Source organism: Castor canadensis, chromosome 11, assembly GCF_047511655.1.
Source record: "Castor canadensis chromosome 11, mCasCan1.hap1v2, whole genome shotgun sequence".
NCBI classification, from domain to species: domain Eukaryota; kingdom Metazoa; phylum Chordata; class Mammalia; order Rodentia; family Castoridae; genus Castor; species Castor canadensis.
Window position 1 is genome coordinate 98,271,141 of NC_133396.1, and position 14,771 is coordinate 98,285,911.

Here is a 14,771-nt window from a genome sequence, read left to right on the forward strand (position 1 = left end):
AGTAATGCAAAAGTCTTGGGAACCAGACATTTATGAAACAGAATGATGTTAATGTGAAGATGTGAGAGGTAAAATCTTATAACAGTATTTAAAAAGAGGCTTCTAGAACCCATGTTTATCACAGCACTAGTCACAGTAAACAAATTACGTAATAAGCCTAGGTGCCTAGACAGAGATGGATGCATAGACAAAGAAAATACGGTATATATATATATATATATATACAGTAGACTTTTACGCAGCCATTAAGAAGAATGAAATTATGTCATTTGCTAGAAAGTGGGTGGAACTAGAGGCCATCATGTTAAGTGAAATAAGCCAGTTCCACAAAGACAGTTATCACATACTTTTTTCTCCTTTATGGAAGCTAAGGACAGAAAAAACTAGGGAGGTGGAAGGATAAAGGAGGAAGGGGGAATAAAAGAGAAACAGAGGAGGGTTAATATAATCAAAATCCATTGTATGTGTGGAACCATCATGATGAAATCTCAGTATGTACAATTTAGTATATTCCAATTAAAAAGTAAATGAAGGCAGTGTCTAGAAAGGTTTGTTGAAGGAGATGGGAGTTTTGTGATACTTCAAAAGAAAGTCATTTGTACAAGTTATGGGAAAAAAAGATTTCTGGCCAGAGGTTCTTGAAGAAATGTGTCATTGAGCTCAAAAGCCAGTGGGTTAGATGTGCAAATAGAGATCATAGTGCATTAAGGGGCTGTAGGACAGGGTAGGTTTGAAAAGTACAGAAGAATGCAAAGAGCAAGACCAGAGACTATTCCCACTCCTCCAATCCAAAGAACTGGAAAACTTTTAAAGCTTCAAAAATCCTGATTATATTTCAGGATTGTTTTTAGTTATTAAAAATATATTCCATTTTTTGTAATGTTTAGAGAAAATCTGCACAGCAGAGTACATTCAGTATTGTAATTCAAAGTTTTATTTCTCTGATCTCCTCTCTGAATCCACCCCACCCCTATTTACCTAGATAATATTGTAAGGAGGGAAAAGGAAATGAATCCAAGATCCATGAGCCTCTGGAGAGTAGAAAGAGGGAGGTATTAGGCAAAGCTCTAGATGTCTATTACATCCTCCTCAGCAGCAATGGCTTTGTTACAGATGAGCTGTTGTAATGAAAGTTTTCTGGTTAATTAAACCTTCTGAATGACTCTGTGTAATGCTGAATTTTGTGATTCATTTTAGAACAAGTCTTTCAGCCTTGCTCTCATGGAGTACGGCTTTCAATGAGTACATTTGGATGTTTGGTACCTCGCACCCAGTGAGTCAACAAGAAGAGTTAAGGACTAATTACTCTCATCTTCTTCTCTGAGAACCTTCATTTGCTTCATTTTCTTTCCATGCTAATATCATTTTTCCTGCTAATGTTTTTAATATCTGCTAAAAAGAAAAAAATCACTTGTAATCCTTATAGCTTAGTTTTGCTGAGAGTCATAGAAGTTGTCATAGGATAAACCCCAGGCACTTGGGGGCAATGTGTTTGATAAACTTTGCGGTGTTAAATGACTTGGAGATCATTCCTGAGCAGGCACAGCATAATGAATGGTAAGGACATTGTGAAACTGCAAGAGAGATGGAAGTATTTACTCATTGAAGTAATTTCTGAGAAAGAAACTTGGAACAGACTTTGGAGTACTCTGTGCTTTGTATCTGGATCATCTTTTGTTAAAACTGCAAAGCCATAGCTGTGGAGAACATCTTCCTGACTTTGTAAGCCTTGAGCTGCTTCTAGTAAATGCTATTACCAAATTAATGACTTGGTTGCACAATGAACAAATAGTGAAAAGGGCAACAGTGGTAAGGTTAGTGCCCAGCTCTTGTGTTCTTACAATAAACCACAACTATAGTGTGTAATAAAGTACATTTAATGGTTAATAAATCTGTAAACTAGGTAATATTATAATCAAATTTTTTTAAATTTTTTGTTGTTATTTTGCTTTTTTGGTGGTACTGGGGTTTGAACTCAGGGCATTGTGTTTGCTAGGCACATGCTCTACCACTTGAGCCACACCCTAGATTTCCATTTATTTTAGAGTTTACGTATCTTAAGCAACGTTATACATTTAGTGCAGCTGGTGAGCTTTTCACTAATTCTAAATCTCAGACCTTAAACACTACAATATACTAACTCTAAGATTCACTGTCTCTGCCAAACCAGTGTGTGTGTGTGTGTGTGTGTGTGTGTGTGTGATTACCTCCTCTGATGCATAAAGATGTGTCATATAGATGTACTTCTGCTCATCTGAGCATTGAATGTTTGTTAACACCCAGTAGAACTAATCCCATTCACAGGGAGCTGAAGTCGATTGCAAACTGCCTTTGTTCTCTCCTCTCCATGGCCCATCCATCACACCCTTATGGAAGTACCTTAAAAAAAAAAGCAACACAGATTTGATTGATCATGTCACTTTAATCCTCAGTAAATATTAGTGGTTCCCTATGGAAAATGGAATAAAGTCTAAATTCCTCATCCCTGCATAAATATTCCCAAGCTGAATTTTCTAACTATATTTCATTACGCTTTCCCTCCAATTCTAGGTTTTTCTTACGATAGGCTGCCACAAATTCTACCATATTCCTGTTCCTGCCAGCCTTTCTACCTCAAATACCTTACCCATACCTTATCCACCACAAGATCTAAACATTTTTTAAGGTTGAGATAAAAATATTTAAATAGTATCTGTTTTCTTATTTTCTGGCTGTACACTACATTCAAATGTGGTGTATTTCAATTTGTCGTAGAGTGTAATACTCATTTGTGTATATCTTACCTCACAGGTCCCTTCTACATGTATTCCTTTCAACCACAAGGACATCTGGTTTATTTTACATTCACAATGTCTTGCATAATGCTTAACACATGCTCAGAAAATATGGCTAACATGTATTGAATATTCACTGTGTATTTCTCTTTCTATAATTCATTTTAACAGTACATAGAATGTACTTATGCTTTGAAATGACAAAAATGTAAATATTTTTATGTATTTTAAATAATATGCCTTGTTGATCCATTAACTGTCTAATTTCATAAAACAACTAAAGTTTAAACCAAGTTTAGGTCCAAACTTTTTTAGGACTATTCTATAAACAGGAATCAAACATTGAAAGACAAGTTATTATTTTTCATGAATGATTTTTCTACATAGTGAAGACAGCCACTCAATTATATTTCCCACTTCCCTTTACACAGAGTTAGCTACGAAATGTGAGACAGTCACCTGAGGACATTGAGATTAATACTCTATGGAGGATTCACCTCAGGTAATCTTGACCACAAATACTAATGTAAGTACTGAACTTATGCAGCCATTCATTTTCTAATAGTAAATGATCATATCCCCAAGAGTTCAAAGTTCTTTGTCAATTATAGCCACTGTCCAACCCTCCATCTCCAGTGGAAATATCGGATCCTTTTCTATTTTACATATTTCTAGCTTGCTTTTATGTCGGAATGTCTGCTTTTGTCGTGCTTCTAGCTTAAGCTGGGCACAGAATGGAATGGCCAGCTAAAAGTCTAGTCAGCCCAGTCATTTTAATTTAACAAATGAATTTGGTCAGCAACTTAATGACCTGCTTTAAGTCACACAGCTGATTTGGAATTCAGATAATGTGAAAATAAATGGGCTAGGGCCACCATGAATTGAAGTTGCACAAAGCCTTTACCAGAAACCAAGCAGATGCTGGCCCATAGTCTTGGACTTCCAGAACCATGATCCAAAATAAACCTTTATCTTTTATAAATTATTCAGCCTCAGTTACCCTGCTATAACAAGAAACAGAGCTGCCATTTTGGAAAAGACTTTAGAGAAACAAAAGATTGTCAATATTCAGACAAGAAGATGATATAATTCCAAATAAAGCCATAGTTATTCATTCTTCATTCATCAGGTGTTTACTAAGGGCCTGCTCTATACCAAATGCTGTTTTAAATTCTGGGGATACAGTGATGAACAAAAATAATGATGCCATCCCTGCCATCATTAAACTTATGTCCTAGTCAGAGAAGAAAATTAAGAAATTAACACACAATACATAATATTAGTAATTACAGAAAGAGAAAGAGAATTAAGTAGGGTAAAGATGTATAGCATCTGGGGATAAGTCAGAGAATAAAGCTTCAGAGAGAGTGTCGAGGGTCTGTCACCTAATGACATATGATTGGAAACCTGAGGTATTCAGGGAGCAAGCCATGAAGAGGTCTTGAGAAGAGAGCTTCAAGCAAAGGAGAAGCAAGCGACTGTGTCAGAGTATTTGTTGGGTTTGAGGAAGAACAAGAAGGTCATGGTGCCAGAGCCACAAGTGGTAAGACAGGAGACCTGAGAGGTCACCAAGAGAAAGTTCACATAGGACCTGGGTAGAGAGTCTTTACTAATTAAAGTAAAGTGAAATATACAGCTCTTAGGAGGAGAATGAGATCAGGTTTGATAAATGTATCACCCATGTAATTATCATCTTAAACAAAATATAGAATATTTGCATTATACCTATAAATTCCTTTATTCCACACTGCTTCTGAAGCAGTCTAGTTTTTATTCCACTCCAGATTAGTTTCTCCCATTTTAGAATTTCATAACCACTGCAATGATTGAGTATGTATTCTGTGGATAGAGCTTTGTTTGCTTTTGAAATTTATTCTATTTTGCATGTATTACTGGTCTATTATTTTTCTAAACTGCTGATTAATTGATATTCTGATGTGTGAACATACCACAATCATCCAGTTTTTCTCTTGGTATTCTTTTGAATTGTTTCCAGTTTCTGACTAGTAAGAATAACATTATTATGTGCAAATCATTGTGTTTATATATCTTTTAATTTCTCTTGGGTAAATATTTAGAGTAAAATTGCTAGGCTGTATGTCCAAAATCTCAGATTTTCTAAAATCTTTCCTGATAACCTCAGCCTACATTCATGTCTCTCTTTTCAGAATTCCTTTAGTATTCATTGTATAAAATGCATTATCGTGCTGATTGACAAGCTGGTGAAATAGAAGTTGCAGCATTATCAACAGATGTGAGAAATAGGATTTAGTGCCTGGACACATCTTCTGTTTAATGACATTTAGTTCTACCTTTTGCTTGACTCCCTTTCTCCTTATCTCTCAAGAACCAACCTATACTAACAGGTAAACTTCAAAGCAGAGTCAATATTATACCTAGACTTACTGAGTATATTGCCAGGTATCTTATAACCAGTTTGTATTGATAATGAAGAGTTTGGTGTGGACAATATGAGAAGTATACCAATGCACATTGTTTTCTTCAGAAAGTTCAGGAAGCTTTTACTAAGTATGAACAGTGAGTGAAGAGATATCAAGGTTGTGCATCTTTGTTCATGCAAACAGGCAATTTAGAAAATTGCTCATACTTTAAATTTAATACAATTTGACCAATCTCCATTTATAGTTTTCCAAACTATTAAGGAAGTATAGTGTTACAATGGAAATCAAACTAAGCTACCACTTGGTTCATTGTCCACTCCCCTTGCATTTTATAGATAAACAAAGTAAACAGTGGTAGAGTAAGAATAAATGAATCACTTAAGTGTACATAGAGGAAAGAAGTGGCTCCAGTCTCCAGGTCTCATAACTCCTACTTTTTTATTTTATCTATATATCAGCCTCTCTGATTTCACTTTTTTAAATAAAAATTTTTATTAGGATATATTTATTACACAGGGGGTGATTCATAGTGACAATTCCAATTAGGCTTATATTGTACATTGGTAAGATCATCTCCATCATCTCTCCCCCTCAACCCCATCCCTGCCCCACTTAAAACAATTGCAAGAGGTTTCTTTGTTCTATTTCATATAAGTATATGAAGTCCATCAACCATATACTCTCATGTGATTTCACTCTTAATTATAAAAACTACATTTGTTAGATGATAGCAACAACTGTAGATGTCAAAGTACTCTATTTCTGCTCATGGAGTAATAACAAGGAAAGGCACGAGGCCTGGTATTTCCCAACTGTTTAGAATAAGATACCAGTTTTAACCTTGAAGAAGAGAAATTTCCCATTTAGTCTTTGTTTGATTTTATCACTTGTGCCTGATAACGGAGCCCTAGTAAACATAAGCAGTTCTGAGGGCTCTAGGATGAAGGCATGGACAACAAAAGGAAACAATCCAAATAAGTGCACTTTATTCTCCATCACACAAAGCACATTCTTTCAGACCTACTCTAACCTTGTGCATACCATTGGACTAAAAATAGACCCAACATTTATTACTGGAACATTGTTTGGTTTACTATTGTTAAATTCTTCAGGCAAAGAGGTTTTCCCAAGAGATTACATTTGGGGATCACAAAAAGTAAGGTTCTTCTGGAATCGATCCTAAAAACCATACTTCCCTCCTGCTCCCTCTTAATATGAACACAAGCTCTGTCTTTTACTAGTGCGTAAGCTTTAGCAGGCTTAACTGTCAGTTCCATGCCTGTGTTTATAGAAACACAGCTAAAGGCATTTTAAACTTTTAAAACACCATGAAAAAGCACAGGATTATGATGATTGTCAGGATCCTCTAAAAGGAAAATTTCTTCAATATTATTAGGAAGAAAGAAAAATAGTGGAAATATCTCTCCAAATGGTATCTTTGTACTTTTGGTTTACACAACTGGTCTATCATAGCTTTATATGCATGCAGGTCTTCCCCTAAACTCTACCCTGAAGTACTGGCCAGAGATGATTCCTGACTTGCCTTTATCAGTGAAACAAATGTCAACCACTCTAAAAAGTCCATTTAAAGTAAGGAGTTGCCATCTTATAATCAATAATAGAAAAAATAATTGAAAATGGGACTGAATTTCTTTTGATTTGTGAATTTCTGTGGATTTTTAGAGGACTCCTGATGAATGCATCCTATTAAGTCTGTTATGTGGCATCGAGAAACCTGTATGTATATAATCACATAATCAGACAACTGTTTTAAAAAGACTTTAACTACTCAATGTTTATAATCAATATAACTCTTCTCTCCAATCTACCATGAGCTCCTGAAGGTTGGTGATTAAGTAATTTTTTTCTTTATAGAGTTAATTAATGGTAAAAGTAATCTAGGGGCAATATATTGTCACTAAACCAATTATCATTACAGCTTGAATTTTAGACTGTTTTTTACAGTAGTTTAAGAAAGGCATGGATTGACGTAGTCTTCACTGGTAGTCATGTGGGTAGTCACTGGTAGAGTATAGGTGGAGTCAGTAGTGGCGAAACTTTCTTAAACTTCAGCCCATGCAATATAAATCCACCCATACCTTAGTATCTTAGAACTAATGTAACCACTCAGAGACAAAAATAGCTCTTATTGATGCTGTTAGCATTAAAATAACATTTTGCCTAGATTACAGGGAAGAAAAGAAGACACTAATGCTATTTATATGCCAACTATATTCTAAGTTCTCTTCCAAAGTTCACAGCAATCCAAGACGTAGAAAGGACAGTTTTGGTTAACATGAAGTACAAAGTAGTGCCCAAGGTCTCTCATCAATGCCTGACTCTCAGAACAAAGTTGAATTAAATTTTACCTCAACATAGGGACATCTCATCTCTTGCTGCTTTTAATTCATAAATTTGAAGGTCTTTATAAAGATGAATTCACTATCAATGGTGAAGGAGCAATCAATTACATGAGTAAATGAACAGATTTATTTTTAAAAGGAATGAGTTCAGGGATGAAAAGATGGAGAGACTTGTCTCTATCAGTCAATGACTGAGATGTAAAGCCCAGGTTTATTAGTTATCATTCATTTAGGTATTAATTTGATAAATATTTGTTAATGATTGACTATAAACCAGGTATCTGGAAGATGCTAGGGATTCAACAATGAAACAGAGATGAAAATTCCCACCCTATGAGACTCAAATGTAACTAGGAGGAATCAGTTAATAAGGCAAGAATGGAGAAGGAGCAGATGTCTTTGTATGTGTTGAAATTTTACCTAGAATTACAGAGAAAGTCTTGGTGAAAAGATAATATTTAAGTAAAAGTTCTGAAGGAGGTGGGAAGAAAGTCATGCAGCTATCTCAGGAGAACATTCCAGGCAGAAGGAACCACAGTGGGAATGTCTTAAGGTGCAAATGTGTCTAACTATTTGGAGGCACAACAAAGAGACCAATGTGGTTAGGACAGAGTGAGAGGGAGAAGAAGAGTAGCAGGTGCGTCATAAAGGTAGCAATCATTGGGCTTGCATCTTCTGAGACCTTGAATGCCATTACCCTGACTTTGCCTTTCATTCAGTCATTCAAGAAGCCATCAGGGTATTTTGAGCAAAGAAGTGTCCATACTGTGACTTCGCTTTTACCATGGTCACTGGTGGCTATGTTAAGAACAGACCACAAAGGAGAGTACGTAGTAATGGAGAACACATAGGAGGATAAATCATTAATTCAAGTGAGAAATAGCTTGGACCAGTCTGCCAACAGTGGAGGGAGTATGAAGGGTTTGTTTTGGTTATCACTGAGGATAATCACCCTGTCTTCTTATAGCCCTTACATAAGTGGTCAATGTTTAGAATAGTGATTTTTAAAATCTGACATGGTTGAGGCACACAAAACAACTTTGGCCTCGGAGAGTAGTTATAAACATTTTGTTTACAGATAACAATAAATCTCTAATTGTTTGAAACTCTATTTTCATCTGGGTATGATAACAATTATCTCTAAAGAGATAATTAACCCTATTCATAATCACTTTTCTATTGTTGATTAGAATAGAATTCTGCACTTTGGTCATTCTTTGTTCACATAATTGGTATTTTTCACAGGCACAGAAAATACCTGGCACATTCATTGACCAGGATATTGAGTGTGTTTATTAGCATAAAAATGCATTTCAGAAACCACAATAGGTTTATGAGAGAAGCTGGCTCCATGGAGATCTTAGTCTCACCTCTAATGTACCTCTCTTTGGAGCCCAAAGACTCCAACACTAGTTGATCAATGCTTCCTCTTCAGAAGTGCATTACATGTTTGTGAGACTGCTCACCCAAACTTTCAAATTCAATTCCAAACTGATGGCTTTGTTCCCCCTCCCCTGAAGCTGGAAGCTGCTCTCCACAGTTTCTTCCTCCATGAAAATTGTACTTTCCCTTTTGTGCTTTGAAATGAACCTAGTAAAACAATTTTACAGTCAATTATCAGTTTTAAATATTAAGTCCTTCCTTTTAAAATTACTTTAAATTTTACCTCCTAACTGGATCCTGAATAAGTCAGAAATTGGAATCAGTATTGTCCCAGGAAACAGGTACTCAAAGATGAAATTTCGACATCAGTTTAGTAACTCATTGGGCTCAATGATGAGCTTTGTGTAGGAAATGTGATGCTATTACTTTATAGAATACAATGGTATCACATTTATTTAATTATTAACTGTGATTGATGTACCTACTGAACAAGGGTCCAAGTGTCTCCCACATTGAAGCTCCGCTTATGGCTGAAGAACCCTAAAAGAGCCCCTAATTTTTCATCCATAAGGTCAATACTATCAAAAATCAAACATAAGAGGTAATTATATAGGTTGCAGAAGTATCATAGCCTCTCCATATTTCTCATGTAAAAGTTTGGCCACTTATCTGAAAAGAATGGGGTCATGACAATGGATAAACCTGGATGAACCTAGATAAAAATGAGAATTTGGAGGCTGGACTTAGACCTGTCATCCCAGCTACTTGAGAGATGGAGATAGGAAGATTGTTGTTGGAGGCCAACATGGGCAAAACCACAATACCCCATCTGACAAACAAACTAAAGTAAAAAGGGCTGGGGTATGACTCAAGTGTAGATCACTTGCTTAACAACCACAAGGCCCTCAGTTCAAACTCAAGTACTGCCAGAGAGAGAGAGAGCAATTTGAAACCCTGACTCACTTAAGCCTTTCCTGAAAGTAGAAATAGTCTTTTGTATCTGAGGACTAAAGAATCTAGTCTTCCCTTGCTTGAAGATTCTGTAATAATCTTACTTAGGTGGCTATTCTCTTCAAAACCAAACCCACTGACCCCTTGTTGTTTACATACATGTAAGTAAGAGTTGATATCAGCGTATTTGGGAGGAAGGAGAGGCAAGTATAAAATCTAACCTGTGAGGAAGTAGCTTATGCCCTCAGGTACTTGCAAGGGTATTCTAGTTCATGTAATTTAAACTTGAGGAATGAATATGTGTGGGATGAGTTATAACTTAGATTGGGCCCAATTTGTTGATATGTCAGATATTCTGGGTTGTAACTAGAAGTAGCTTAATAGTTTATTTGATGGATTAGCTGAAACTTAGGCTATATATAATGAAGTTGAATTATCAGGTCTTCCCCCAACTTAATGTAGAATGGGGCCAAAGTTTTAGAAATATAGGAATGATAAAGTATATTAATACTTTGAAGTACATACCCACTATCCTTTTCACTTCATCCCTTGATAGGATCAAGATATCAACTTGTTCCCTAAAACATTAAGAGATACATTAGTGGTAGGAACACTAGGAACCTTGAAAAGTTAAGCTCTTACTGTTTGCTCTTACCCATTGTGGCAGTGGGAGATGCTACAAGTGAGATGGACTCTCTGACATCAGGGAGGATGTTGAGATCCCAGGATATAAAATGTCCATTAGCAGTCACCTATGCCAAAGTAGGTATTTTTATTGCAATGGACAGAAGGACAAGATAGTAATCAGAATTTCTCTAACTCAGAACAGTTTGTGGTGGCAAACTGGTCTTTAGGAAATAGAGAAGCAGCCCACTAAAGTTTTCACTTATGTACCATTAAGAAACTCCAGTCCTGGTAGTCAGAAACCTGGCTTTAGTCATCTCAATAAAGAATCACTGTATCTTACCCAGTACCCACACCTAAATCCATTCACAGTCCCATAGTTCTTTGGATTAGAAGCCAAGTATCATTGACAAATGTCCCCATGATTTGTCCTAACTGTATGTTGTGAATATTTTCCCAAGATTTCCCCAGAGGGATCTGTGGCTACTTAATAAAGTCATTGTTCTTTAGGGAAAAGGAGCACACTGGTCTTTTAGGGATTACTAGCCTCTTTCTTTATTAGGACTAATGAAGGTCAGGTAATACCTTTTACCCACTCATCACTGTTTATCTGGTACCTGAATATGAAATTGAAGAAGATATATTGGCAGCTGACAGATTCTCCACATATTGGATCTCTGACAAATAAAGATCATGATTACAGTAAGAACCAAGTGAAAACTTGTGGAAATTCTCTTGCCTTCTAGGATAGTAGACCAGAACAGTACTGGATTCCTGGGAGAACTGTAGATGTTAGTATGATCATCAAAGATATGAAAGACATAGGGTTGTTAACAGGTATCTTCTCCCCATCTAATATATGTTATTTGACTTATGAAAAGGATCTTACAGAAAGATTGTTGATTGTAAATTTGGTGAGGGAGTGACTCCAATTGCAGCTGCTATTCTAGATATAATATTTTCACTAAAATAAATCAACAGAACTCTCTGATGCTTGGCACTCAGCTATTGAGCTGGCAAATAGTTTTATTATCCATATCAATTTGTAAGAAACATCAGAAACAAATTGTTTTTGTCTGGTATCACTAGCACCCCAACTCTACTTCTCTGTACCATAATACAGTCTACAGAGACCTTAATTGCCTTCACATTTCACTGGGGAAAGAATTGATTCACATCCACGGAAGTCATCATTTTGCTGACATATGTACAAATGCTGGGAAGGGCTGGCTTAGCATTTCTTCTGATATAATTGACTGGAAAGAGATATATTGGCTTATTATTAAAGATGTCCTTTAATAGATTATCACAAACTTAGTTGCTTAAACAACAAAATTTATTTATTTTTATTCACTTATTCATATGTGCATACATTGCTTGGACCATTTCTCTTCCCTACTCCCTACTGCCTCCCTTTCTTCACATCCCCCCTTGCAGAATCCGTTCTGCCCTAACAAAATTTATTTCGAGAAGTGTAAATTCAGTTCAATGGCAGAGTTGCATTCCTCTGAAGGCACCAGGGGAGAATGTTTCCCTGATCATTTCAACCTCTAGAAGTTCCCTGCTCTCCTTGGCCTGTGACCCCTTCTTTGCATTGCTACAATCTCTTGCTCCATCAGCATATCTCATACTCATAACTAATCTTCCTGTCTTGCTCTTATAAGGAGCATTGTAGTGACACAGAGACTGCTGAAATAATCCGGGATAATTTCCCCATCTCAGCATCCTTATCCTTAATTTAATCACATCCAAAAATGTCCTTTTACTATGGAAGGTGACGTGTTTACATGTTTCAGGAATTAGGCCGTGAACATCTTTGGGGTGGGAAAGGCAGGGTGTTATTCAGACTATCAGATGAGCACAACATTGACTCTGCTAATGTAGAGTTTTTCACAGAATTGATCATGTAGAAGTGTCAGATAGACTACATTTAAAATTTACTCTTTAGAATGAAAGAACTGAATCTGTTAAAACTGTCAAAGACATAAAGGACTGGAAAAAAGGAACTACTGTAGATTAAATGAGATTGATAAAATATTATTACTAAATGCCAAGCATAAACACATATACATATATATGATTCTAGAATAGAAACTTTGGATAGTTACTAAATGAATCACTGATGTTCTTAATGGCACCAAGAATTGTGAATCTAGAAACTTTTCAGCTTACTTTGCCTCAATTTATCAGAGGAACATATGCCAGCTATAGCCTTCCAAATGTAACAAGTGTAACAAATAATAACACTTGAAAGTAAATATTACTCCTTGATCATGTGTTGCAGATTGGATACTGCTTTACTAGACAGAAAAATCACACTAATCACTTTGCACATCTTAAATAGAGTTTATGGATAACCAGAGATATTGCCAATAAGCAGTAATCTTTTGAAAGGAATCTTTAAAGAAAATCTGAGTAGTATGTCTCAACAGTGGGCTTAAAATGTTCATTAAAATGTGTTGTAAACAGATGGGATATTACCCAGGCTTTGCTGGGTCATTTATAGGGCACAGACAGAGAGAATTTAGTATAATTCTTAAGGGCTGTAGAACTTTTTGGAATGGTAAATTAGCATTGGCTTTAACTTAGAGTTACCAGCTGCATTAGCCCTTAACAAGAGAGTCAGAGTTCCTTGGGAAGCTATGAAGCCACACATTGATTTTCCTGTCTATCTATCAATGCCCTAGATGGCCTCTTTTTCCAATATAAGTGTATTTGGTCTACATCAAATATCTGTTGCTTAGTGTAGCCATCTTCATCAATTACTTTAACTAGATATTCTGAGTAACTTACTGAAGCTTCTACAATAGCACCTGATGCTTCACCTTGCCTTTTTTTGGGGGGGGTGGGACTAGGGTTTGAACTTAGAGCTTCACACTTGCAAAGCAGGCACTTTACTACTCAAGCCACACCTCCAGCCCTTTACCTTAACTTTATATGTCATGGAAATGGTTTCTTAATTTAAGCCTCATGAAGCAACTTCTGCTAGCTCCAGATATTTTGTCTGCAATTTCCTTACCTCTCTCAGCCTTCATAGAATTAAAGAAAGGCAGGCCTTGCTCTGGATTAAGCTTAAGGGAATGTTGACACTAATTTAACCTTCTACCCAGATCACTAAAACTTTGTCCATATTAGTAATAAGCCTGCTTTGCCATTTTAATTTCCTTGGAGAACTTTTCCTTTGCATCTCCAATTTAGCTAACTGGTATAAGATGCCCAACTTCAGTTTTCCTCAGCTTTGGGTATGTCTTCCTCACTATACTCAGTCATTTCCAGCTTTTGATTCAAAGTGAGAAACATGTGACTCTTCATTTGAATACTAGGGGTCATTGTAGGGTTTATTGTCCTAATTTCAATATTGTTGTCTTGGGGAACTGAGAAGTGATCCCTAGAGCAGTCAGACACACTTAACAAATATTAAATTTGCTCTCTCTTATGGGTGTCATTTGTGGAGCTTTTTTAATTATAATAGTAACAGTAAGAATCAATGATCACAGATCATCACAACATGATAAACATCACATAATAATGACGATGTTTGAAATATTGTCAGAATTATCAAAATGTGTCATAAAGAAAAGAAATGAACATATGCTATTAGAAAAATGTATCAACAAATTTGCTTCTTGCAGGGTTGCTGGAAAACTTCAGTTTGTAAAAAAAGAACAAAAAACAAAAACCACACACAGTGTCTTTAAAATGTAATAAAGTGAGGCATACCCATGTATTGATATTGATTTCCTGACTGGGAAGGCTGTATGGTAGTAAAATAGGAGTGTGTGGTTTTTTTTGGTTGGTTTTATAATGATATGACATGGTGTAATTTTAGAGAAAGGCTATATGTGTGTGTATATGTACAGAAGGAGGAAGGGAACAAAAATTGAAAAATAACAAAAAGGAATTCTGAGCTAAGAAGGTATAGGAATATGGAAGCACAAAAGACCTCATATACCCAAAACAATCCTGAGCAAAAAGAGCAATGCTGGAGGTATTACAATACTTGATTTCAAACTATACTATAAAGCCATAGCAATAAAAACAGCATGGTGTTGCCACAAAAACAGACATGAAGACCAATGGAACAGAATAGAAGACCAAGACATAAATCCACACAGTTACAGTCACCTGATTTTTGATAAAAGATCCCAAAGCATACACTGAAGAAAAGACAGCCTCTGGAAAAAATGATGCTAACAAAACTGGATATCCATATGTAAAAGACTAAAACTAGATCCCAGTCTATCACCCTGTATTAATATAAATTCAAAATGGAT

The 14,771-nt window shown here is 36.0% G+C and overlaps 1 protein-coding gene across 3 annotated transcripts in view; it reads left to right on the plus strand.

Annotated features, from left to right (window-relative positions):
- Rgs5 (regulator of G protein signaling 5) overlaps positions 1-14,771 on the plus strand; it is a 159,874-nt gene that overhangs the window by 58,384 nt on the left and 86,719 nt on the right. For 2 of the 3 annotated variants that reach the window (XM_074047617.1, XM_074047618.1), the window contains exon 2: positions 3,206-3,300. The exons of the other annotated variant lie outside the window; for it this stretch is intronic. In XM_074047617.1, coding sequence (XP_073903718.1) covers positions 3,299-3,300 — 2 coding nt within the window. In that variant the 5' untranslated portion in view covers positions 3,206-3,298. The remainder of the gene's footprint in view (positions 1-3,205; positions 3,301-14,771) is intronic. 3 annotated transcript variants of the gene reach the window in all.